At 53.7% G+C, this 27,265-nt stretch overlaps 1 protein-coding gene across 1 annotated transcript; it reads right to left on the bottom strand.

Moving 5' to 3' along the window:
* Positions 1-1,715: 1,715 nt before the first annotated feature.
* LOC310681357 (casein kinase II subunit alpha-like) lies at positions 1,716-26,772 on the bottom strand. Its single transcript, XM_083449076.1, has 14 exons — positions 26,546-26,772; positions 21,460-21,712; positions 13,568-13,703; positions 13,359-13,470; positions 12,210-12,311; positions 10,289-10,339; positions 8,228-8,287; positions 7,719-7,802; positions 6,646-6,756; positions 6,051-6,152; positions 5,111-5,211; positions 4,694-4,842; positions 3,244-3,333; positions 1,716-2,261 (listed from the first exon to the last, which is right to left on the bottom strand). Exons 3-14 carry the CDS (start codon positions 13,666-13,668, stop codon positions 2,146-2,148), a joined length of 1,179 nt encoding a protein of 392 aa, XP_083305202.1. The 5' UTR covers positions 13,669-13,703; positions 21,460-21,712; positions 26,546-26,772; the 3' UTR covers positions 1,716-2,145.
* Positions 26,773-27,265: the final 493 nt, after the last annotated feature.

The raw sequence follows: 27,265 nt of genomic DNA, 5'->3' as shown, positions 1-27,265 counted from the left end.
GTGCGTCACTCAAGGGCCTGGGATGACCCCCCACCCTTATGTTTCGACACCCGGCTGTGTTTTGCTCAAGGTGGAGGGGGCCGCAGCCCAGAACACAGGCCAGTGGGCTCTGGGAAAGTCCCTGGCCCCTCCAGCTAGAGCAGGCATAGGCAACCTTCGGCCCTCCAGATGTTTTGGACTACAATTCCCATCATCCCTGACCGCTGGTCCTGTTAGCTAGGGATCATGAGAGTTGTAGGCCAAAACGTCTGGAGGGTCGAAGGTTGCCTATGCCTGAGCTAGAACATCTCAGGCAAGCAGGACGAGGAAGACTCAAGACCCTCTGATCCCGACGGCACAGGGGATCAGTCGCAGCCCTGGGCAAAATGGGCCCAGTGGTCCGACCGTGTCTGTAAGGAGGCTGCACTGACCTCTCCAAAGTCAGTCTTATAAGGGTAGGTTTGAACAATTTGGGGCAATTAAAATGTTAAAAGTTAAGTAAACATTGTGGAAGGAGGAGTGTTACGGTATATTGAAGTGTTAAGGTAAAGGGACCCCTGACCATTAGGTCCAGATGTGGCGCTCATCTCGCTTTATTGGCCGAGGCAGCCGGCACTTGTCCACAGACAGCTTCTGGGTCATGTGGCCAGCATGACTAAGCCGCTTCTGGCGAACCAGAGCAGCGCACAGAAACGCCGTTTACCTTCCCCGCCGGAGCAGTACCTATTTATCTACTTGCACTTTGACGTGCTTTCAAACTGCTAGGTTGGCAGGAGCAGGGACCGAGCAATGGGAGCTCACCCCGTTGCAGGGATTCGAACCGCCGACCTTCTGATCGGCAAGCCCTAGGTTCTGTGCTTTAACCCACAGTGCCACCCGCGTCCCCTATATATAAGTGTACATATTGGTAATTTGAATATGTTATTATTGAATATTATTGAATAGGTATATTATTGGATATTGTATACCCAATGTATCAGCTGCCTGGGGGGTTTAACTGTTTGTGTTTTGGTGGTTGGTAAAAATAAAAAAATATTAAAAATAAAATAAAATAAGGGAGTCAGAATTTGAGAGTTGGAAGGGACCCCTGAGGGCAATCTAGTCGAACTCCCTTGCAATGAAGGAAACACGGCTAGCAAATCCCTGACAGGCGGCCGTCCAACCCCTGCTTAAAGGCCTCCAAGGAAGGAGAGTCTGTTCCACCGTCCAACAGCTCTTACTGCCAGCAAGTTCTTCCTAATACAGTGGTGCCCCGCTAGACGAATGCCTCGCAAGACGGAAAACCCGCTAGATGAAAGGGTTTTCCGTTTTGGAGGTGCTTCGCAGAACGAATTTCTCTATAGGCTTGCTTTGCAAGACGAAAATGTCTTGCGATTCCTGGGGGTTTTTTTCCGCTCCCCACCCCCTTTTTCTAAGGCACTAAGCTGCTAATAGCCTTTTAGCAGCTAATCCCTTAAGCCTTTAATAGCCGCTAACAGCCACTAAACCGCTAATAGCGCTAATCCGCTAATGGGCTTGCTTCGCAAGACGAAAAAAACGCTAGACGAAGAGACTCGCGGAACGGATTATTTTCGTCTTGCGAGGCACCACTGTACTTGGTGGGACTCTCCTTCTGGGTAATTTGAATCTGATCCCTGGAGCAGCAAAGAAAAAAGCTGGTTCCATGATGACCTCCTTTTACACACACACACACACACACACACAACCAGGAACGAGTGTTTGGCCACACTGCCCTGTTAGGGACATAGAAAATAAATTTTATTCTCCGCTTCGGTGCCCCCACTGCGGCTGCATCCCTAACCACGACCCCCATGGGAAGAGCGCAGCCGGCATCCCTCGAGACAGACCTCCTCCGCCCGTTGCCAGAGTCCGTGCTCGTTGCCGCAGAGGGGGAGGAGGAGGAGCGATGGCGGCGGCGGCGGCCCAGGCTTGGCTCTTTGACATACTCAACAAAAACAAACGGGGGGAAATAATAATAATATCATATTCCAGAGACAGGACCCCCCCCCCTCCGTGCACCTGCCCACCCCCACACTGTTCCCCTCCTGCCTGCTGCGGGTGGGGGGCCACGGAGCCTTGCAGAGGCAGGCAGGCAGGCGGGCGGGCGGGCGGGGGGCAAGGCCGCGGGCTTGGCGGTGCTGGGAGCCAGAGGTGGCGCCGTCGAGGTCAAGGCTGCGCTCCAGCGGTGGCGGGCACCGGCGAGCCCAGAGTGTTCGGAGAGGAGATGACGGGGGAGGCTGCCAGGCTGCCGATGGGCTGAGAGGCGGACATGGAGGCGATCCCTGCAAGAGAGAGGGAGGAAGAGGCCAGAGAGTCAGGGCCCCGGAGGAAGGGGGTGGGGGAGCAGGGGCCCATCAGCCCTCCCTCGGGTCCCACGTGCCCCACGCCAGAGCAGTGTTACCGTCCTGAATGCAGTCCACACAGTTTCCTTCTTTTAGGTAACTTGCTGCTCTGTTTGAATAAATAATAATAATAATAATAATAATAATAATAATAATAATAATAATTTATTATTTATACCCCACCCTTCTGGCTGAGTTTCCCCAGCCACTCTGGGCGGCTCCCAATCGAGTGTTAAAAACAATACAGCATAAAACTTCCCTAAACAGGGCTGCCTTCAGATGTCTTCTAAAAGTTTGGTAGTTATTTTTCTCTTTGACATCTGGTGGGAGGGAGTTCCACAGGGCAGGCGCCACCACCGAGAAGGCCCTATGCCTGGTTCCCTGTAACCTCACTTCTCACAATGAGGAAACTGCCAGAAGGCCCTCGGCACTGGATTAGCTGAATTAGCTGCTGAAGATTCTGAATTTTTCTGTATTACTTCCTTCTTTTCACTATTATTTTTGTCACTGCCCAGACAGCCATTTACTTCATTTTCAGAATCCCGTAAAACCTTGGCTGTCTTTTTTTTTCAGGTGTGGAAAAAACAGCTGGGAAAAAAGTGTTCTCCTTTGCTCCCTTCCACTGCACCAACATTGAAAGCTGAAGGAAATGAATTATTTAAAAGTGGGCAATTTGGAGAGGCCGTCCTCAGATCCTCAGAAGCAACTGAAAATGTAATTAGTTCTGGAATCCAAAGTCCGGAGGATCTAAGTATTTTGTATTCAAACAGAGCAGCATGTTACCTAAAAGAAGGAAACTGTGTTGACTGCATTCAAGACGGTAACAGTGCACTAGAACTTCATCCATATTCTCTGAAACCTCTTCTGCGTGAGCCACGCCAGAGCAGGGCAGACACGGGCACCCCTGGCTCCGGAAACCTACCTGCCAACATGCTGGAGGAGCTGACGGGCGTGTTAGCTGCCGAGAGCACCGTGGAGGAGCCCATCCTGGCCGGATCTTTCACTATTGGATCTGGACAGGAGAGCAGAGAATGAGAGGGAGGTAGAGTTGGAAGGGGAATCTAGTGTCAGGGTCTGGGTGGGTGCAGAGAAATGGTGGGGGGCACCAGGTGGGGAACCAAGAGAGGAAGAAGGGTCAGAGCCTGGGAATTGGCGGTGGAGCGACTCTGAGTGGTCAGAAGAAGAAGAAGAGAGTTTGGATTTGATATCCCGCTTTATCACTACCCTACAGAGTCTCAAAGCGGCTAACAATCTCCTTTCCCTTCCTCCCCCACAACAAACACCCTGTGAGGTGAGTGGGGCTGAGAGACTTCAGAGAAGGGTGACTGGCCCAAGGTCACCCAGCAGCTGCATGTGGAGGAGTGGAGACGCGAACCTGGTTCCCCAGATTACGAGACTACCGCTCTTAACCACTACACCACACTGGCTCTGAGGGAAAAGGGGGAGAGGACCGCAGGGAGGAAGCGCCGGAAGCTGGAGCAGCAACAGGGTTTAGTGAGCAGGAAGAGGCTGTGGCAGAGAGCAGTCCAGACTCAGAAGCAGGAGAGGAAGGGACAGGAGACAGAGAGGAGACCAGCTACTGAAGAAACCAGGGAGTCTCTCCCTCCTGCTGCAACCAGCTCCCTTCCATCTTGGTCTCCCAGAACACACAGAGAAATGAAAAGAGCGGAGCAGAGGTTGGCTGCATGCAGACACAGTCTCCGTTTGCTTGGGGGGAAACCCTGGAGAGGAGGGGACTGTGGGAAGGTGTGGGGGGGTGACATTCAGTCCTCACAACTGCCTCATCGGGGGGAAACCTACTGGGAAGACTTGCTGTGATCACGAGGCCTGTGCTGGTCCCCACCGCCTGCCAACCCAAAGAGCACCCCAATAGCTACTGGAGCAGGAGGGAGAGCTTTGGGGTCCCCAGAGGGCAAGGGGCCCTGGGGAAAGGGGGAGGCACTGGTAGGGCCTGCAGAGTTTGGGCAGAGCCCGAGGCGAGACCAGGAGTGCACGTTGGGTGCTTGAAGACACCGCCGCAGCGTCGTGGGCAAAGGCTTGGGAGAAATGGCCTGGCACCCCTCATGGCAGAGTCGTGCGCTGGGCCACAGACCCTCAGGCAGGTAAGCAAAAGGACAACGGGCAGGGTGGAGCAACTGGCCAGCTAGAACCTGGTGTCCGCGTGTGCCATTGTAGGGGGAGGCAGGGGGGGTCCTCACCTGGAGGGCTGCGGCCTGATCCGAGGTGGGGCGCTGCAGCATTGTTCCCACCAGGCAACCATTCAGCAATGGGTCCCCAGGTGGATGGAAGCCCGGGGGGCAGGCGGCCCTGGCTCTGAGAAGGCTGGGAGCCAGGGCCCAATAAGGAGGGGGGCAGGAGGGGGGGGCACGTACAGAAGTAAGGGTGCTCCATGGCCTCGCGGGCCGTGAGCCGCGTCTGGTGGTCGTAGCGCAGCAGCTTGTCCAGGAAGTCAAGGGCCTCGGTGCTCACCAAGTGCTGGTTCTCGCTGTGCACAAAACGCTCCCATCGCTTGCGAGAGTGTCTGGGGGGGAGAGAGAGACGGGCGGGGGGAGTCACAGGCCTGGCGCTCAAGGGCCCCGAAGCCATGCGCTGCAAGGCCCCTTAACCCACACACCCCACGCACAAGGGAAAGGGGTTTTTGGGGCAGCGCAAGGTCTGATTGGAAGCCCCTCTCGCCAAGAGAGAGAGGATGTCTCTGGCCTGGCAAGGAATGGAATCACAGAAGGGTCCCCTAAAGGTCATCCAGCCCTGCAATGTCCTGGCAAGGCCTCCGGGTGCCCCGCGCTCACCTGCCAAGGATGTCGTTGAAGCGGGGGTCCAGCTCAATGTTGTACTTGTCAATGTAGTCATAGAGGTCCTCTGTGCCCAAGACCTTTGCGATCCGCACCAACTGGGAAGGGAGGGGGAGGAGACGGTGAGAAAGCACAGAATGCGGGGGGGGGGGGGGAGCGGAGAGGAGACAGGATCCCACCCACACACCCAGCGAGGGCAGCGGAGAGGGCCCAGCCCGGCCAGAACTGAAGCAGGTGCATAATTAGAAAATTCTTGGAAGTAATAAATAGGCTTAGGGGAGGAATATGTGCAAGTAAATATTAAGGATTAGAATATTAATAAAGGAGAAGAGCTTAGTAAATGTTAGGAGTCAATATTGTTAGAAATATGAATTTGGAGACCTGTCATACAGGTGATATAATAATAATAATAATAATAATAATAATAATAATAATAATAATAATAATAATTTATTATTTGTACCCCGCCCATCTGGCTGGGCCTCTCCAGCCACTCTGGGCGGCTTCCATAGAAACAAAAAATACAGTAAAATATCACAGATTTAAAACTTCCCTGAACAGGGCTGCCTTAAGATGTCTTCTAAATGTCAGGTAGTTATTTATCGCTTTGACATCTGACATAATGAAATTCAGTTAGAGGGGATGCGAGGAAGTCAGTTATTAATGTTAGGAGAATTAGATAACTGAAGAAATGATTCTTTTTTGTGTTTAGTTTACTGTATTGTAAAGTGTTTTCCTTTGTTGTGTGTTTTGTAATGTCTTTTTTGTCATAAATGTGGAAAATCAATAAAAAAAATTGGGAGGAAAAATAGAACTGAAGGAGGCCTCACCTGAGCAGGTCTCCCACCACAGTCCTCCTGACCCCCCCCCCAACAAACGGCCCATTTCCTCCTCCCCCTTGGGCAAAAGCCAGAACCAAAAGGAGAGTTTGCCTCACCTGGTCGTAGTTGTCGTGTCCGTGGAAGAAGGGCTCCTTGCGGAATATCATACTGGCCAGCATGCAGCCCAAGCTCCACATGTCCAGACTGTAGTCATACATCTGCAGAAGGAAGGAGGGCCGGGGGGTGGGGGGGTGGAGAGAGCAGTGAAGCAACCGGGGGGGGGCACAGGGGGAGAGCCACCAAGAAAGAGGACACCTTCCCCCTCCCCTGCCCCAAAACCAAGCTTTCAGAAGGCTGCAAACACCTTCACCCCCTGCCCAGCCTTGCCCACCCCTCTGTTTCCGTCGGCTCAGACCATCTCCAGCTGAACCCAGTGCCGTGGGCAGGCCCCCCAGGGACCCCCTGCCCCTCTGGAGAACCAGGTGGCACGGATGGTCCAGCCCATGCCTGCCCCAAGCAGCGTCTCCAGCAAACACCCTCGTTTTGAGGTGTCTGGGCAGCAGAGCGCCCTCTTCGCACGCAGGCGACCCCAGGCTCTCTCCCGAGGACGGAGAAAGGGCCCTGGGCTGCCCTCCTGCTCTCCGTCCGCCTGGAAGGGATGGGCTGGGCGCCGGGCAGCGCTGCGGAGCAAGGCCCTGGCCTCCAACCTACCTGGTAGTCCACCAGGAGCTCTGGACCCTTGAAGTACCGGGAGGCCACTCGCACGTTGTACTCTTGCCCCGGGTGGTAGAACTCGGCCAGACCCCAGTCGATCAGGCGCAGCTGCAGGCAGGGAAGGGAGAGGCCAGGGGGGGCCCTGAGCGCCAGAGGAAGCCGGGAGGGAGGGGGAGGGGGGAGAGGACCCCCCCCCCCCCGGTCCCAGCAGCCACGAGCAGACAGGCTGCCCAAGGAAGCCTGCTTTCAAGGAAAGGCATCCGAAGAGTGCGCTGTTTATTACTATGTGCATTTCAACATATACGTTTTTTCACATTGTTTGAATTCGACAGATCGTTTAATTGTTGTTGTTTTTAAAAGAACCCTTCTACATCTTTTAGCTCTGTGTGATTTATCTGTGTTTTAATTTTTTGCAAACTGCCTTAAGCCCCACTTCTGGCGGGTGGGGTGGAGAAGGGGCATAAATACATATGTAATCTTGGGCAGGTGGGGGACCTTGAAAGCCCTAAACGGCCTCGGCCCAGTATCCCTGAAGGAGTGTCTCCACCCGCATCATTCTGCCCGGACACTGAGGTCCAGCGCCGAGGGCCTTCTGGCGGTTCCCTCATTGCGAGAAGCAAAGCTACAGGGAACCAGGCTGAGGGCCTTCTCGGTGGTGGCACCTGCCCTGTGGAATGCCCTCCCATCAGATGTCAAAGAGAAGAACAACTACCAGATTTTTAGACGACATCTGAAGGCAGCCCTCTTTAGGGAAGCTCTCACTGTTTGACGCATTACTGTATTTTAATACTTTGTTGGAAGCTGCCCAGAGTGGGCGGGGTATAAATATTCTATTCTATTCTATTCTATTCTATTCTATTCTATTCTATTCTATTCTATTCTATTCTATTCTATTCTATTCTATTCTATTCTATTCTACTGAGGTGCAGAGCTCGATGTGTCTCCAGACCGTGGCAAACGCTCCCTAGCTGGACACTGCTGGACAGGCTGCCTGGCCTTGAGCCAGCTGGCTGTGCCAGGCGAGGAAACCTCCATGGCTCCTCGCGACACTCATCCCGCGACGGCCTTACCTTCCGGTGCTCGTGGTCTATCATCACGTTGTGAGGCTTGACGTCCCGGTGCATGACGCCCATGCTGTGGCAGTAGTCCAGCGCCTGCAGAGAAAGAGGGAAAGAGAGGTGGGCAGCGGCAAACAGGCCGCGTTTGGAAGAGCGTCCTTGCCTTGCTTCAAAAGCAGAGCCATGCAAGGAAGCAGCCCTGGGCTCAGGATCTTGGCCAGCCTACTCCCCACGACCACACAAGTTCTCTCCCAACTCTGGCTGGAGTGGACAGGGAGTGGATCTGGGGCTTTCTGAAAGCCAGGGCAATGCTCTTCTACTGAGCCACAGGCAAAGGTGGGGGAGGACTGGACACCACCCATAGTGAGAAGCATGCTCACAGCCTCTCTTGGGCTCCCGGGTCACAGGTCAGGAGCCCCTGCTCTGCCCCCCAACCCAGCACAGTCACTGTGTGTGGCTAACCAAAGCACAGAACCAAAGCTCATCTCCCCCGCCCAATTCCCCTGCGCTCAGTACCTTACCTTCAAGATTTCATACATGTAGAATCGGATGTCAAAGTCCGAGAGCGTCTGATACAATTGCTTGGAAGAAAAGAGATATTGCAGAAGTGCCATTAGCAAGGCAGCCCCCGGAGCTCTGGGCTGGATCTGTTTCCAGCAGCAAGGCTGTGCCCTGGCATCTGCAACGCGCTGCCAGCACAGCACCTCTCGACTTATGCTCAGAGCACCTCTCTGCGCATTGCCGAGGGATCACAACAACCTGCCTGGTCTGGAAGGATGTTGAAGGGCTTCGAGGGCTTAAAACAGAGACTCTGCAGCCCACCCTGCTCACAGCAAAGCTGAAGGATGACTTTCACGCACGTCCCCTCCAAACGGGGTCACAGAATTGTGGAGTTGGAAGGGAGGCATCTAGTCCAGCTAAAGAATTCCTAATCCAGAAGAAGGCCACCCAACTTCTCCAACCAAGGAGAACTCCGCCACCTTCCGAGGGCGTACATTCCACAGCCGAATGGCTCTTACTGTCAGAAAGTTCTTCCTAACGTTTAGTCATCATCATCATCATCATCATCATCAATTATTATTTATACCCCGCCCATCTGGCTGGGCTTCCCCAGCCACTCTGGGCGGCTTCCAACACAGTATTAAAATACAGTAATGCATCAAACATTAAAAGCTTCCCTAAACAGGGCTGCCTTCAGATGTCGTCTAAAAGTCTGGTAGTTGTTGTTCTCTTTGACATCTGGTGGGAGGGCGTTCCGCAGGGCGGGTGCCACCACCAAGAAGGCCCTCTGCCTGGTTCCCTGTAACTCAGTGGTGGACCTCAGTCTCTGGGCTGAACGATGGGGGTGGAGACGCTCCTCCAGGTCTACTGGGCCAAGGCCGTTTAGGGCTTTAAAGGTCAACACCAACACTTTGAATTGTGCTCGGAATCTCCTTCCTTGCAATTTGTATCCATCGGTTTGGGTTCTGCACTCTGGAGCAGAAAACAAGCCTGCTCCATCTTCCACGTGGCAGCCCTTCAGATGTAATCTCTTCAAGAATGTTCTCTTTTTGCAACGTACTGCAGAACCATCAGGGAGGAGGGCAGCCTTAAGGCTCCCTCTGGCTTTGTCTCACCACCTGAAAGCCCAACACTTCCAGGGCCAGAGCCCAGGGCGAGGGCTGGGTCTGTAGGAGAAGGGAGTAGCATCCAATCCATCCAGGAGCCGCTGTCTCGCCTCATCTCCTGCAGGCTGCCTGTGCCGCCCCCTTCCCCACATCACCATCTCCTGCACTGAAACCATCTCCTCAAATGGGAGAAGAACCAGCCACTGCCCAGCTGAGAGACGGCTCTGCCGCCCCTCTGCCTCCCTGGCATGTCCAGAAGAAGAAGAAGCGTTTGGATTTGATATCCCGCTTTATCACTACCCTAAGGAGTCTCAAAGCGGCTCACATTCTCCTTTCCCTTCCTCCCCCACAACAAACTCTGTGAGGTGAGTGAGGCTGAGAGACTTCAAGGAAGTGTGACTGGCGCAAGGTCACCCAGCAGCTGCAGGTGGAGGAGCGGAGACGCGAACCCGGTTCACCGGATTACGAGTCTACCGCTCTTAACCACTAGACCACACTGGGAGGAAGTAGGCTTCCTAGGACTAAGAGACCGAAGGAAGAGCGGACAGAAAAATCCATTTGACTGCTCTCAGATGGGTTTTACGGTGGTGGCCTAGGAAAGAAAGCATCGCACACATGGCCCAGATAAGGACAGGGCTCTTTAATCTCTCCACACCTTTCAGGTGGTGTGTGTGTGTGTGTGTGTGTGTGTGTGTGTGTGTGTTATGGGCAACGGATAGAAGGAGGGGCAACAGTGAGGAGCTGGAGGGGGGAGACCTGAATGAAGCTGACACCACATCCCTCCCCCAAGTCAGCCCACCACTGACTCCAAGTCAAAGACGGGTTTTCCAGCAGCCCTGGAACAGAAGGGTGACATTGCGCAGCCTCTCCAGGACTTTAGACCCATAGTTAAGCTCCACCCAATACACATACACACACATCAGAAAGTGAGGAGGCACCCAGAGGCATCGCAGCACCCAACCGGCCTCCACTCACCTTAAAATCTGTATTGTTGACATGCTCAAAGACCAGGGCGGGTGTCCGGGACTGCAGAGCCAGCGCAGAGCGTTCCAGGGCAGGAGAGAGAAAAAACAGAGAATGACCAGAAGGGTTTAGTCTCAAACCCCTGAAGGGGGACAGAGAGGAGCACAGTCTTCCTTCTTCCCTAGCCCCCCAAAAGCTACTGTAGCCACGCTGCATCTACGGAGCAGGTGAGCCAGGATGGGGGTGGGCCGAAGGGAGACAGCAGCCCCCTGGGAAGCCCCCCGACTCAGTTCTGGGGGATCACCAATGGCCAGGATTCTTGAAAAGGAAGCTGGGTGGGGAAGACTTGGTTTCTGATGCAGAGAGGTGCCTGTTCCCCTCTCAAGCAGGACCACAGGCTTAAGGTGGGCAACGGATGTAGCTGAGTGGCAGAACACCTGCTCTGCGTGCAGAAGGGCCCAGGGTCCACCCCAACGGGATTCCCAGGAAGGGCTGGAAGAGATGCTTTGCCTGGAATCCTGGTCAGGGTAGACATTCCTGAGCTATGTTCCTACGGGGTCCAGAAGCACACAATTAACCTGTCCTAAGCGGCTCTGGGCCTGGGCTCCTGCAGCCAAGAAAGAACGGCTAGATTTCATTTCATTTCACTTTCAGTTTGTATACTGCTTTTCTATATTACAGTGGTACCTCGGGTTAAGAACTTAATTCATTCCGGAGGTCCGTACTTAATCTGAAACTGTTCTTAACCTGAAGCACCACTTTAACTAATGGGGCCTCCTGCTGCCGCTGAGCGATTTCTGTTCTCATCCTGAAGCAAAGTTCTTAACCTGAGGTAATATTTCTGGGTTAGCGGAGTCTGTAACCTGAAGCGTATGTAACCTGAAGCGTATGTAACCAGAGGTACCATGCACAAGGCAGTTTGCAGGCTGAAGAAACAACAAAGTAGATGGCAAAGGTCACACACCTAATAGCCATCTGAGCCAATACAAGAAAGGCAGAATGGAAGCATAACTTTAAAATAAACAACTTATATCTGGATACCAGGGAGAGGCCCTGCGGAAGCTGCCCTGCCACACTCTGCTGGCCTGGAGCTTGGAACAAAGTAGGCCATGGGCTAGGGATAAAAATAAATACCCCACATAGCCTGATATATAATAATAATAATTTATTATTTATACCCCGCCCATCTGGCTGGGTTTCCCCAGCCACTCTGGGCGGCTTCCAACGGAATATTAAAATACAATAACCTATTAAACATTAAAAGCTTCCCTAAACTGGTAGTTGTTTTTATCTTTGACATCTGGTGGGAGGGCCTTCCACAGGGCGGGTGCCACCACCAAGAAGGCCCTCTGCCTGGTTCCCTGTAACCTCACTTCTCGCAATGAGGGAACCGCCAGAAGGCCCTCGGCGCTGGATTTCAGTGTCCAGGCAGAACAATGGGGGTGGAGACCTCCTTCAGGTATACTGGATCGAGGCCATTTAGGGCTTTAAAGGTCAGCACCAACATTTTGAATTGTGCTCGGAAACGTACTGGATCAGGGAGCCAAGAGCTCACCTAGACCTGCCCTCTGGCCAAAAGGCAGCCCCCTCCAGGCAGAGCCTGAGCCAGGGTTGCCCACCAGGAGCGGGCAGCCTGGGGGTCCCAGAAGGGCGCAGGCTCAGCAGGCAGCTCCATGTTCCAGGAGGAAGGAACATGGCGGAGAGGGGGAATGCTCTTCCCAGCCACAAAATGACAACTCCCAGTGTTGTTTTTTTGCCCAGCACGGCTGCCTTGCTGGAGGCAGGTCGCGTCTCTGGGATCCAGGTGGAGAGAAGCCAGGGAGGTTTCCATGCCCCACTTACAAGAACTTCCTGCCTCTTTTGAAAATCAGCTTGAAAGGGCCACACACACGCGCGCGCACACACACACACACACACACACAGCAGCCCTTACCACGGGGTCCTTGACTATGTCTAGAAGGCTGATAATGTTGGGGCCTCCTCGGAGATTTTCGAGGATCTTGATCTCACGCTTGATTTTCTTCTTTTTTACTGGCTGAAAAAGAGAGTGCAACACAGTCGTTGTCGCAAAGGTCCGGAATCAAGGCAACCAGGAGCACAGAGCACTTTGCACACTCAAACGCACACTGAGCTCAGGTTTTGTTTTATGGTTCTTGGCTGAGGACCGCAGCACCTGCAATTCCACGGCAAAGGTGAGAGGATGGAGGAGGCGGGGGTCCAAAGGCCCCCCAGGACACAAACTCCACCTTGGACTTCCTCAGGTTTCCTAGCCTTTGGAAGACGAGGCTCTTCAATGCAATTCCAAGCTTTGCTTTTGCAATTAAGATGCATAAACACAAAACCCTCCTCTTTCTTTTGAATCTGTTAGTAATTTATATTTAATTCTGGGTTTTTCCCCCCTGCCAGATAAATTTAGACAATGCTTTCCGCCATTCTTTAAAACATTCAATATTATCAATAATTGGTAAAGCTTGGAATAAAAACAACATCTTTGGCAATACATTCATCTTTCCCACCGATATTCGGCCCATTAATGACAATTTTAGACTTGACCAGATCTCAAGATCTCTCTTAATTTCATTCCATAATTTCTCATAATTATCTTTATATAAATTCACATTTTTCACCGATAAATATCTCACTTTCTTCACAAAAACAAGGCCTGTCTTTTCTTGAAGGATTTTTCTCTCCTCGTTATCTAATTTTTTTTGCAACACTTTGGTTTTGCTCTTATTTAACTTGAATCCTGCTACTTGCCCAAACTCCTGAATCAGCTCCAGTGCTTTTCCTGCACTGGAGTCTGGATCTTGTAAAGTGAACACCAAATCACCAGCAAAGCAGAGGCACCCCCTTTCAAGAGGTTGTAGCACCTCACGTCGGCCCCCTCAGCAGCCTCTACAACACCCATGCGAGGTAGCCAGCTGCTGTCCCCACGCAGGGGTTTGCCCGCAGCTGCCTAGCAAGTGCCTGCCAGGAATGAGATTTGAACTGGAAACCTCCCAGCCCAACCCCTGGCCAAAGAGACCCCACCACACCCACACCCCCGCCAGGAGAAATTCAGGACCTCTTGCTCCCCACCCACCTTGAGGATTTTCACCACGACTTTCTCGTTGTTGGTGATGTTGATGGCTTCGAAGACCTCGCTGTATTTGCCACGGCCAAGCTTCCGAACAAGCTGGTAGTCATCTTGATTGCTGTTAGAGAAGAAGAAGGGTTTTTTTTTGAAAGAGGCTGGCATGCTCCGGTGGGCTGCCTGTGGGCTAATCCAGCAGGGCTCTGTGGTTCCCCTACCCCCATTCCACGACGTGCGACTCGTAGTCCCAATATTCACGGGGCCTCTGTGTGTTGACGTCCGCATAGACCCTCGCTCGGCTTGGCACCGGGCCCGACATGCTCTCCCAGCCTGGAGGTCAGCGCCTCAATTGCTCTGGGGAAAAGGGGAGGAGAGGATAAGCACAGGGGCATGAGAGAAAGGAACCGAAGGTCATTATTAGGCACTAAGATAAAAGAGAAGAGGGAGGGGAAAGGGGGTATAGCAGTTAGAGTGTCAGACCTGGGAGACAGGGGTTCGAGTCTCCCCACTCGCTCAGCCATGAAGCTCGCTGTCTCTTGGCCCAGCCTGCCTCGCAGGGGTGCTGTGGAGCTTAAGTGAGCGAGAGGGAGAACCCTGTTTGCCACCTCAAGCTCCTTGGAGGGAAAAGACGGGGTGTAAATGCAGTAAGTAAATGATAAATGAAAGCTCTTCTCCCCAGCTCTTTTGCTCAGAACAACAAAGCAAACCCAGAAACCGCCGAAATAGCTCTGAAGGGTCTCCTCTAAGATGGAGCAAGAGAGAGCCCAGGAGAAGAGGAGGCAGCAAGAAGCACCAGCAATGGGAACCTGGAAGGCCCACGTGCCCATGCTCACACAGGGGCACACGCCTCGCTCCGTCTGCCAGCCTTTGGCTGCCCAAGCCCTCAGGATGAGACCTGAAACAGCAAGAGCAAGAGGCCTGCACACCTCATGTTCTCAAGGAGCCAGCATGGTGGATGGATGCGGAGATTGCATCCATAGTATCACGTCACAGGGGGTGAAGTTCTGGGGATGGCGTGCATGTGCAAAAAAGTTCTCTACCTTCTGCACATTCAATTCGTGCAATTTCAACCGGCTGGCCTTCAACCACATAGCTGAAATCCTTCACACCCAACACATGTAATCTGTGATCGTAAACTGATCTGGGAGCAGGGGTGGGGGGCCTGATAGTGCCTCAGCTCATTGCCTGCTGGCAGGGAACTGCCATCAGCTCAGAGGCGAGAGGTGGAAGGGCAGTTGTGTTATAGGGAACCTCTGAAAGTCTTGCGAAGCAGCTCCTCCTCTGGCCAGGAGGAAAGCCCCACCTCCAGTGGGGCGGAGGTGGTGGGACCAGGGGATGCTAGGGAGAGCCTCAACACCGACCCTGAGCAAGCCGGAGGGGAGGGAAGTACCCCTTTGCCAGCACCCACGCTGCGCAGTAGGTTTTGGCGCAGGGAGGGGAGGAGAAGGTTGGGGGTCAAGCGACTGTTATGCTGGGGAAGGTACAAGGACCGGCCACTCCCAGATTCTGCTAGCGACTGAGCAGACATGGACTTGCAATGCTCTTCACTGTAAATGGTTTTGCACTAAGAATAAAGCCTGGAAAAGACAGGGCGGAGTCTTGCCGGTTTGCTCTCGAGCAACCAAACCAGCACCTGACACCTGCCTTGCTCAATCTGAACAGCTCTCCAGGTTTCAAGTAGGAGTGTTTTCCCAACCCTGCGTGGAGACGCTTGGTCCGATCCTGCGGCCTTTTGCATGGAGAGCAGGAAACCACAGGTGTGGGGGGGGAGCAGCAGGAGCAGACCGCTCTTTCAGAGCAGGGCTGGTGGAGACCTTGCCATTTTCAACTGAGCTGAGGCTCCCCGGACAGAACCAGGCCCAGCCTTGGAAGGTGGAGGGAAAGAGGAGCCTGCCTGTGGTGCTGAGGAACTGGCCTTGGGCTCCAAGCAGGCTCTTAGGGATTCTGCCTCCGTTCAGGTGCCAGGCTGCCATCGCCGGACAAAACCCCTCAGGAACAGCCAGCAGGTCTCTTGTCAGGGCAAGGAGCCCGCCCTGCTGCCGCTGACTGCCTTCCAGGGAGGCCGGCCGATGCAGCAGGAAGCGCTCGGGCTCTGCAGAGCCAACAGCCCTCCTGGCAGCATAAACCCTCCCTCCTCCTCCTGGCACCAGATCCACACGCTCTCTGCCCCGGAGGCCAATTAAGCCAGCAAGAGGAACCTGCTCTCTCTGTGCTTTCCCCAGTGCCAAGAAGCAATGAAGAGCAGGCCCCAAAGAGCCCTAAATATCTGCTACTCCACGAAGCCCTTTCAGAGGACACTGTCTGACCCCACACCTGGGACCAAGCTACCTCCTGCCGCTGCTGGGGCTCAGGCCCAGGAAGTGAGGGCGCCATCCTGGTTTTAATGCCTATCCTGGGTGCAGGCCAGCTTCCCCTTGGCAGGCCAAGCCAGAGGACCAGCCTTCCTGGCCGGGACGTCCATCAGCCCTAAAGCCCAGTGATCCCCACGCGGACTTCCCAAGCCTCTCCTGGCTGTTTCAGAGTCCGGCGGGAAACTCCAGAGTCTACAGAACTCGCTGCCTCAGGAGGCGGGAGTGGCCCCCATCCTGGATGGCTTTAAAAGAGGATTAGGCAAGTTCATGGAGGAGAAGAGGGCTGCTGATGGCCAACAGCCCTGATGGCTGTGCTCTGCTCCAGCAGTCAGAGGCAGCCGTGCTTCTGAATCGCAGTTGATGGAAACCGGGCATCCGGTTGGCCACTATGAGAACAGGAGGCTGGACTAGATGGACCATTGGCCTGAACCAATAGGCTCTTCTTAGGTTCTAATGGCAGGTCAGCCCGGCTCCATGAGCAGGAAAGCGTACCTGCCTAGAACCCCACAATGGAGGCCAATGCAGAAATCAGCAGCAATACGTCTGTGGTTCCTGCATTGCAGGGCATTGGGCCACATGACCCTTTGGGTCCCTTCCCAACTGATGACTCCATTTTAATGCCTCCCAACCTGAGGGCCCTGCAGGAGCTCCAACCAACATCCCAGGGGGAGCAGAGAGGAAAGCAAAGCGCCTCAAGGGAGTTTTGTCCCCAGACCATGCCGTTTTCCAGCTTCCCCAACAGCCAACTGCAAAAAGAGCTTCATCTGAGTCAGGCGAGGGCTTGCACATAGTGAGATGATAGAAATATGCACACGCACACACACACCCAGCAACTTAGCCAGACTCTGCTGGTTGAATACTACCAGAGTGCCTGGAAATATCAGACTCAGGCTGCAGGTGGTCCCCACCTGTAGGCAGGGAGCTTAAGAGCATCCCCTGGCAGACTGTGCAACAAAAGGCTCACCCGCTCCACCATCCTCTTTCCCGCAGACACCAACAAGAGACCTCCAGGAAGTTCACAAGCAGGACTAGAAGGCGTGCTTGTCCCCAGCACTGGGGATTTCAGCCTCCAATTCACCACCCAGATTAACACTAAGAGCTGAGCGAGAGGGACCAAGCTCTGCCCATGGAAAACAGCTTCCTGTGGTATTTTATGTATGACTCTCTCCTGAGAAAGACGACGGAAAGCTCCCTCTGACAGCAGCAACAGCAGACTAGGACTTCTGCTTCAAAGGGGGTGATCCAAGCAAAGGAAGGCTCCAGAGCCACACCTGCTGTCGAGCGAGGCTCCTCCGAGTAATCTCAGCAAAACTCTGCTCTCCTGTGCACCCTGCTCCCAGGCGAATGGGCCCCCTTGCCAGCAGGTGGAACGGCAGTTTCTAAACAGAGGCCAAGCTTGGGATGGCGGCCCGGGGGCCCAACACGGCCCCCTTTCCCAGGGGTCTCCTTTTCCTTGCAGCCCCGCTTGCCTCCGCACCCACCTTGGCAAATCAGCTGCACAGCTGTCCATAGGCACCGGTTTCAGCAGCTTCCCAGGAATAAAGGCTCTCTCGAATGAGTCTTAGCCACCTGGGACTTGGATTTGCATCCCTCAGAAGTCCTGCTGGGGGAAACCAGCAAGAGGGGGTGGGGTGGGAGGCAGCTGGATCCCTGGATTCTGCCTGCCTGGGCAGGGGCAGCGCCATCCCTCCTGGAGGCTGCAATGTGCAGCTTCAAAGGCGAGGCTCTGAGCAAGCGAAGGAGGGAAGGCTGGCTCAAAGGAAGGCGGCTGAGCCGTGTCTCTGGAGAGCCTCCCCCCTCCGCCCGCCCGCTTGCTTCCAGGAGGAGGAAGAGAGAGAGCAGGCTGGCACACAGAGAACAGGAGAAGCAAGCAGCAAAGGACTGCTCAGCAGGAAGAGGAGGAGGAGGAGGAGGCAGGGGCTGCCAGCGAAAGGGCTTGGCCAGGAGTCCCACTAAGGTCAGACCCTCCAAGTGTCCCTATTTTCCAGGGAGGTCCCTGATTTAGAGAAGCCACCCTCGCTCTACTGGCCGAGGGAGCCGGCGTACAGCTTCCGGGTCTGTGGCCAGCAGGACTAAGCTGCTTCTGGCGAACCAGAGCAGTGCACGGAAACGCCGTTTACCTTCCTGCCTATGTCAAAAGCCTTGCTGAAATCCAGATACACTATGTCCACAGCATTTCCCTGATCCACTAAGTTTGTAATTCTATCAGAAAAAGAAATCAGGCCCTGGAGATTCGAATTCCTTTAAAGGAGCCAGTTGTTCCCTTTTCCTGTCTTGGGCTGCAGCTCCCTCATTGCATCATTTATCATCAGGTTGGGCATCGCTTTCCTTTTGGGTGAAGACAGAGGCAAAGTAATGTTGAGTAGTTCCGCCTTTTCTCCGATACCCAATAGCATTTCTCTGTGTTCCCCACGCAGAGGACCTAATACTGCATGTTCAGATCTCTCCCCACCTTTAAAACAACTTTACAGCTGTTTTCATCCTCTGTATTTTAACATCTTTGGTTTTTTTATATTGTTTCTATTCTAATCTATTAAAGTTTAATTGTTTTTTAAAATGATGGTCTTTTATCTGTTTTTAACTTTTTGTATTTTATCTGTCTTGTTTTGATTTGTGCATGCAGTCGCGAGCCCCAGTTCAGGAAAAGGATGTAAATATTAGAATCCCAGAATTGGAAGAGACCCTGAAGGATAGTCGGTTGTCTCGGTCATGACAAACATTCTTCCCTTTAACATGCTACCTTCTCAGAATCACTTCGCGAAAACAACGGAGGAATCCACTTACTCCTAAGCCACAGGCTGCTTCGGGCACTAAGCCAGTGGATTATGAACGCAGCCGTAGGAATGCGCTTCTCCACAGCCTCCGTCCCGTCCGGCTCCAGCCCATTCCAGACACAACAAGGAACCCGGAAAGCAGTGCAAGGAAACTGAGCCGGGCCACTCATATCCCCAGCTGACCTCTGTTGACTGGCAAATGAGCACAACACTGATCTAGCAGAGATTGCCAGCGCCGAGGCTGCCTTTCACTTGGAAGCAGCGGCCACGCTGGGTAACCCGCAGGTCAAAGATATCCTCTGGAGCCGCAGCAGAGGCCTGAGAAAAACGCAGCCCGCTCTGCTGGAAGCCCAAGTCAGAGCGGCTTCGATGCTTGGCTCCAGGAAATGGCACAGCCGTCCCGCCTCCCACAAGCATGGGAGTTGCAAGGGGCCCAAAGGCTCATCTAGGGCAGCCCCCTGCTATGACCAGGAAAAGGGAACCCCGGAAGCTGCTCAACACACAGACAGACTGTTACTCCACACTGAGCGACAGCAGCTCTCTGAGGTTTCAGGCAGGGGTCCTTTCTAGCCCTGCCTGGAGGTGCAGCAGACTTGGGGCTGCTTCTTTCTGTGTTCAAAGCACCCCTGTGGGATACGCCCCTGAGCCACGGCCCTTCCTCAAACCGGCACTGCCCAGCAAATGGCCCCAGGATGCTGCAGAGGGTGCAAATCAGCTGCCAAAGCAGTCCTGTCGGTCCAGTATACCTGAAGGAGTGTCTCCACCCCCATTGTTCTACCTGGACACTGAGATCCAGCGCCGAGGGCCTTCTGGCATTTCCCTCATTGTGAGAAGTGAGGTTACAGCGAACCAGACAGAGGGCCTTCTCGGTGGTGGCACCCACCCTGTGGAACACCCTCCCATCAGATGTCAGACAGATAAACAACTACCTGACATTTTGAAGACATCTGAAGGCAGCCCTGTTTAGAGAAGTTTTTAATATTTAATGCTGTATTGTTTTTAACACTCAATTGGGAGCCGCCCAGAGTGGCTGGGGAAACTCAGCCAGAAGGGTGGGGTATAAATAAATAATTATTATTATTATTATTATTATTATTATTATTAGTGTCCACATGGATCTGTGGAACTTGTACCTTTGCAAGTACCCTATGAAGTTTGTTCCACGTCTATGAGGAGCAGATCTTTCAGTGTGGCAGCCCCTGTGAACTGGAAATCTGCCTAGTAACATTCAGCAGACAGCCTTGTTGCGCTCAAAGTGTTGGTGCGGACCTTAAAAGCCCTAAACGGCCTTGGCCCAGTATACCTGAAGGAGCGTCTCCACCCCCATCATCCATCCCGGACACTGAGGTCCAGCTCCGAGGGCCTTCTGGTGGTTCCCTCATTGCGAGAAGTAAAGCTACAGGGAACCAGGCAGAGGGCCTTCTCGGTAGTGGCGCCTGCCCTGTGGAAAGCCCTCCCATCAGATGTCAAGGAAATAAACAACTATCTGACTTTTAGAAGACATCTGAAGGCAGCTCTGTTTAGGGAAATTTTAAATGTTTGATATTTTATTGCTTTTTTATCATTATTAATATTCTGTTGGGAGCCACCCAGGGTATAAATAATAAGTTGTTGTTGTTGTTATTCTCTTTGAGACACCTGGTCAAAACCTTTCTGTTTTGACAAACCTACCTGGAAACGTATGCAAGTTTTACTTGGGCTAATAATAATGATGATGATGATGATGATGATGATGCGGCTGACTATATTTGTATATTGACAATTCCTTTATATAACTGCCTAGGAACTCTTTGACTAAGTGGCTGACAAATTCTTCTAACTAAATTAAAATAAATAAATAAATAAGTAGAGCACTGATTAGATTTTTCTCATGTTCACCTGCACACCTGAATACTCATTCTCTGCCTCTACACTTCCTGAATACTCTTTGTCACATAGGGCAGCCGAAGCTCCAGAGCAGAATTTGGCTCACCAAGAATCTCAGCATGTTTGCAATCCTCATTATTGCAGGAGAAAACACAAGTGCTTGCGATTCAAACAGCATCCACTGAAATCTTGAGCAAAAGAGAGCTTTTCCCACCCACCCCTCCCTGACCACAGTAATCCCTCCCAAAATATTTCAAAGTCTCCATATAGGCAGAACCCAGCAGAAAAGGTCACACAGGCACAACACCCAAATTTGCATAACCTGCCTTGGTTGACCAGCAATTCTGTATGACAGGGTGGTTTTAAACATGTAACTCGAGGCCTGTGTTTACAGTGCTTTAAGAAACAGAGTGGAGCCTGAGGTAAGCCTCGCACCGCGGTTGTGTGCATTTAAGTCAACACAGCACCTATTTCTGGAAGTGGAGTTCAGGTGGAACTCCGAGAAAGGTCTCCTGTCTGAGGCTCCTGCACGTGATAAATCACTGCATTTCCTCCACTTCTCCATGCGCAGGCCAAGTGTGGCGAGCAACCTCAGCGCCAGGCCCTGTCTGCGCATGGCAAAAGAGATGCAGGTTGCCACCTTGGTTCCCCATGTATGCTGCGCAGACTCTCTGAACTGGGAGCCAGGGTAGCAGTCAAAGAGTCAGACCAGGACCTGGTAGGCCTGGGTTCGTGTCCCCACTCGAACATGAAACTCACTGGGCTAGTCACTCTCTCTGCCTAGCCTACCTCACAGGGTGGTTGTGAGGATAAAATGGGCCACGGGAGGGACTTATGTACACCACCTTGAGCTCCTTGGAGGAAAAGGTGGGCTAGAGATGCTAGAAATGAATGAGTCTAGGACCCGAGAACCAGCATGCAATGCTGGACAACAGCCAGACAGAAAGAGTCAAACACAGGGTGCAAACAGGGAGCAGGGACAGAGCGAGGTCTCCGTTCGCACAAGAACCCAAGCTTGCCTCCACACCAGCTCACGCTTTCCCTCTCGCCCCGAGAAAAGACAGGGTGAGCTCCAGGTCACCGGCAGAGAGTTTGGCTCCCTCGTAGCCAGTCTCCTACCTTGAGCCTTGGTTAATCTGCAGCTCCACCGCAGCCTCCGGGAGCCGTCCTGCGAGACGCAGAGCAAGGCACGTGCAGCATTCCAGGCAGGCGGGAGTTTTGGGGGGAGGAAGGGGGCGGGCGGCCGGGCAGAGCTCAGGAGGTGCGGTCAGACGCTTCCACGTGGTCAGCAGGTCTCCATTGGGCCCAGGAGGACAAAACGCAAAGGAGATTCCCGAAAGCCCAGGCGCCTCTTCACAGCATCGCCCTGTGCCTGGAAGAACAGCAAAGGCTTAGGCAGCTCATCTTCATCCCCACCGCAACACACACACCCTTCACCAACAACACAAGCAACAATTCAAAACCTCAGTCGTTGTGAACGGTGTGCTAAACTGAAAGAGTATGGACCAGTCTTCCTCAGCCTGGTGCCCCCCCAGGTGTTTTGGACTGCCATTCCCCATAATCCCCTGCCAGCATGGCCGCAGGAAGCTAGGGCTGATGGGAGTCGTAGTTCAAAGCATCTGGAGGATGCCAATTTGGGGGAAAACTGGTAGCGGCAAAATCCCAGCAGATAGGCCAGCAACCATCAACTCTGTCCTACTCAGAGGAGACCTCACTTCATTCATTTCAGCAGGTCTACTCTGAGCAACAGTGAGCTGCTGTATTACCTGCAGTGGAGGAGGGAAAGGGTTATATTAGAAACTAAAAGAACAACTTCCTAAAGAAAAAACATGCAGGGTTCATAAAAGGTTTTGATAATAGACTCATAGAACTGTAGAATCATAGAATCTTACAGTAGGAGGGGACCCAATGGCAATCTAGTCCAACCTCTTGCAATGTAGGAATCCCTGGGTGGGCTGAAATCAGCGATCTTCTCGTTAACAAGCAGCCCTGACCCCCAGGGCCAGAGACAGCATTGATTGGAAATACTCCCGTCTGCTTCAGTGCCAAGGAATCAAATTCCACTTGGAGAACAGCACCTTCTACTGAGCAGTAATGGGCGAGATATACTTCTCTAAATAAGCAAAATAAATATTGATGGGGTGAGCAGAAAGAAGAGACACACAAAGCAACCGGTCCGGGCTGACTGTCAGCTGCTGGGGGCGATTTCTGCAAAGATTGCCTGGGCCTGGTTTGATCCAGCCATTTTTACAGGATCAAGAGAGAGTGTGCAAAGATGGCTCCTCACAGATCAGTTATGCCTTGATTCAGGCCTAGCCAGCATGGGGGTGACCTCCCAGACTCCCACCAGCCTCAGGAAACAGGGCCGGTGGACAGGGATGGTGGGAACCATATTTGAGACCCCTGCCTGAATTGTCCAGCCATCCAGACCAGGCTTGCTTGCTCTGAAAGTTCAGCACATTCTTACAGATCTTGCACATATATATCAGGCTCCCAAGCACAACGCGAACCAACACAGCAATGGGAAGGGCCGCAAAACATCTCTTTTGGATGCAAAAGGTCCCAGGTTCAGTCTCTGCAAATAGGGCAAGTAACTCGAAATCCTGAAAAGCCAAAAGTCAGTGCAGGCAATGCTGAGTGAGATGGACCAACGGTCTGAGTCATAGAGTTGGAAGGGAGCCTCTGGGGTCATCTAGCCCAACCCCCCGCAAAGCAGGAATCTCAACCAAAGCTTCCATGACAGAGGGCCATCCAATCTCTGCCTAAAAACTTCCACGGAAGGAGAGTCCACCACCTCCCACGGAAGATCGTTTCAGCATAAAGCAATTTCCTGTGTTCACACCTTAGCAACCCTAGGGGTGGGGAGGGACGGAAGAGAAGAGCGAGCTCCAACACGGAGAGCCCAAAATGCTGCAGCGCCCTCACTAGACTCCCCGCCTGCCTGCACCCCAGTACCGGCCAGGCTCACTCACAGAGGCAAGAGGCCCAGGCACAAAGATCTCCCACTTGGACTACTGCCATGCACTCTACAGGGGCTACTGGAGCTACGTGACCTGGAAACTACAACTAATCCAGAATGCAGCAGCTAGAATGGTGACTGGGAGCGGCCGCCAAGACCACATAACACCGGTCCTGAGAGATCTGCATTGGCTCCCAGTAGGTTTCCGAGCACAGTTCAAAGTGTTGGTGCTGACCTTGAAAGCCCTAAACGGCCTCAGCCCAGTATATCTGAAGGAGTGTCTCCACCCCCATCATTCTGCCCGGACACTGAGGTCCAGCGCTGAGGGCCTTCTGGCGGTTCCCTCATTGCAAGAAGTGAGGTTACAGGGAACCAGGCAGAGGGCCTTCTTGGTAGTGGCACCCGCCCTGTGGAAGGCCCTCCCAGCAGATGGGAATGAAATAAGCAGCTATCTTATCTTTAAAAGACATCTGAAGGCAGCCCTGTTCAGGGACTTTTTTTAATGCTGTATTGTTTTTAACACTCAATTTGGAGCCGCCCAGAGTGGCTGGGGAAACTCAGCCAGATGGTCGGGGTACAAACATATTATTATTATTATTATTATTATTATTATTATTATTATTATTATTATTAACATCATCATCTTGCAAAAGGCAGAGTGCAGAAGGCTGTCAAAAGAAGGCCTGCAGCTCAGCGACTAAGAGCAAGACGCCCCTGGTTCAATCCCCAGCATTGCCTTTGAAAGGATCTCTGGAGACAGGGCTGGAAAATGCCACTGTCTGAGAGAAGCCAAGGCTCCACAGCCAGCAGAAGTGGACAGCACTGAGCTAGTCCAGTTCTACATAAGGCAGAACATCAGCAGATACAGCACCTGATCCAAGGTGGTCTAACAAGAACGGTTTCCCAAAAGTCATGGGTTAATTAATTTCAGCCAAACATTACGAGAAACTTCCTTATGGCCAGAGCTTCTGGACAGCAGAGCAGACTGTCTCCAGAGGGGATATTTCAGCAGAGGCCAGGCGTTCATCCGCAGGGATGCTATAGAGCTGAATCAGAGACTTGTCATCAGAAGGAACCTCAAGCGGTCATGTAGTCCATCCCTTTGCAATGCGGCAAAGTCTGGCTCCTGGTACTGGCCAGGGGACCAAAGCCGCACCCCAATGGCTGCTCCCGCTGCCCCCAGGAATAATGTCAAGTCAAGGGGGAGGCCAGTCTGGCCCCACCCATTGGTCAGAGGAGGAGGAGAAGCAGCAGCTGCAGCAAGGGGCTTGTTCCTTCATCCCCTGATGGAAAGAACCCTTGACTCCAACTGCCACTTCTCTGCCCCAGGACAGCAGAAGCAAAGGGAAAAGCCACTCTGCCCACTCACCCACCCCACCCTGTACAGGGAAAACTGCTGTTTAAGCAAGAGCAACAACAGGGGAAGTTTGGCCTGGCCAGAACTGGGCATAAACGCCCACTTCTGGCTCACCACTTTGGCTTGCCTTTCACAGAACTGAAGGGGTCCCAAGACCCTGCAAATCGCAAGAGTCACAACTTGGAAGGAGGGGCCTCTCCTCCATCTTCCCCCTCTGCTTCCCTTGCCTTGCGTGAGCTGCTTTGGGAGGCCAGAGTTGTCGGAGAACAACTCCAGGAAATAACACCCGGATCTTGCACTGAGAAGGAGGCGGCTGGAGGAGAGGACCTCCCCAAGGTCCTTTCCAACCCAGCGACTCCCATTAAGGGCTCAAAGTAGCGCTCAAACGCACACACAAAGGGGACAGGCCTTTCCGGATCACCTGGTTGGGCTGTTGAAAGAGCACCGTTCCGGCACTGGGCTGTTTGTGCGGAGGACTTTTTATCCGCAAAGGCCAAAGGCAGACCTGCTTAAATCAATGTGCTCCTCCCATGTCACCCAGGCGGCTTATCCTGGGGCATGATCTTGCGCTTAGTGGGCAACAGCCTCTAGCCTGATCCTAAACCGATTAGAGCCTCATTTTCCAAATCCCAGCTGTTTTTGGACTACAACTCCCATCATCCCTAGCTAGCAGGACCAGCGGTCAGGAATGATGGGAACTGTAGTCCAAAAAACACACAAAGACCCAAGTTTGGACACTGGATTAGAGGAACGCAGGAAGAAGCTGTCAAACCATTGCTCCATTTAGCTCAGTATTGCCCACACTGACAGGCAGCACCTCCCCAGGGTTTCAGGCAGGGAGTTTGGCCCCGTTCTCGCAGGAGACGCCCCTGGGGTTTCATCCCGGGACCTTCTGCGTGCAAATCAGGTGATCCGCAACTGAGCTCCGGCCCTAAAATAAAAATGCATCTATGCAAACGGAAGAGGTGAGAGTTAAGCAAAGAATTGATTCCGGTCTCGGAGTGTGTCTTGTGCGTCTCAGAACTTGTCGTTCTTTGATGGGGGGTTATAGTCTGCCCTCGGGATGCGGGGATGGGGCAGCTACGGAGACCACCGGGAAGGTTGGGGTGGGGAATTTGTGGGTGCCAAAGCCCCCCACCACCGTGCCCACCTTTCTCTGCAGGCTGCAAGACCCCCAGGGGGAATCTAAGGGGCAGGCACTCTCCCCATACACCCCCTACCAGACAGGCACCCTACTCCAAGTCACAGCTGCTCAGTGTCTGGGGCCCCATTTCACTGGGGGAGTGGGGGAAAGGAGAGAGAGATGACAGGAAGGGACCCTTTGCCACCCAAACCTATCCTGACCCCACCCCCAAGCCCACAGATCGTGTCCCCCCCATAACTGCCCCACACACTTGACAGGCGGGCAGAGGAGCCAGCTCACTCCTGGGGGAAGAGGACCCTTCGCCTTCCCGCTCCCCCCCCCCCAAAAAAATTTGATGGGCATTGCCATTCAAACAATGTGTGTGTGCCAGGTCATGTGATCGATTATGTGGGGCAGAGCCTACCTGGAACACCCCCCCCCATTCAAGTTCGCACCTCTGGAAGGGGGGGCTCTCTCATTCTCTTTCACCCCCTCACCCCACGTCCAGGTAGGAAGGCCTCTGTCTCCCCCCCCCCATTTCCCTCATCCCCCCACAGATCGCCCCCCCATCCCTGCTCCAGGGCCCCCCCACCCATATCCTCCAACAACCCCCCCCCAGGTCCTCCACGGACACACAGCCTGGCCCCTTCCCCACCCCGAAATGAAGGACCCCCCCCTGAGAAGAGGGTCCCCCTCCGCCCCCCCCCCCATTTTCGCTTCCCGGCGGCGAAGGGGCTTCTCTTCCCCCCCCCCCCCGCTTCATTACCTCGCCGGGCCGCTGAGGCGGCGGCGGCGGCGGCGACCGGGTCGAGCAGGTCTCTCCCGGGTCCGCTCCTGGTGGGAGGAGGGGGGCAGGGAGGGGGCTGGCCTCTCCCGGGTCCGCTGGGGGGGTGACAATATGGCGGCGGCGGCCGCGGGAGGAGGAGGGAGGGAGGGAGGGAGGGGCGAGAGGGGGTTTTTTTCCCTCGCCGGGCCGAGAGGGGGCGCTCGGCCGGGACTCGCCACTTCCGGCGCAGGGCCATAGAGAGCGCGGGAGGGAAGGGCCGCTCGGGGAGACGCCGCTCTGGCACGAGGGCTGCATCATAGAGGCCCGCCCGAGTTCTCCTGCCGCAGCCGGCCTCCACGCGCACAGGGCGCACGTGTGAATGGAAGGCGTTTTCACGTGTACGATCCGAGGATGGGGCCCTGCTTCAAGGCACCCAGGCGTGTCCCGCTCGCCTGAACTCCCTGGGAGGGCGTCGGAAGAAAACACGTGTATGCCCGAACGTGGAGGTGAAGGAAACACGTGTGTGTGTGTCCCGGCCTCCCCTTTGGTTCGAGGAGCAGCGTGGTTAACCTACGGAACTCCCTCCCCCAGAAGTGGCTGGAAAAGCCTTTTTGTTAGGCATTTGTTGTTGTTTAGTCGTGTCCAACTCTTTGTGACCCCCTGGACCAGAGCACGCCAGGCACTCCTGTCTTCCACTGCCTCCCGCAGTTTGGTCAAACT

This window comes from Podarcis tiliguerta (genome assembly GCF_965153285.1).
Source record: "Podarcis tiliguerta genome assembly, chromosome: 7".
Classification (NCBI taxonomy): Eukaryota; Metazoa; Chordata; class Lepidosauria; order Squamata; family Lacertidae; genus Podarcis; species Podarcis tiliguerta.
The sequence above is the reverse complement of the archived record's forward strand: the minus strand, read 5'-3'. Positions and strand labels throughout refer to the sequence as shown.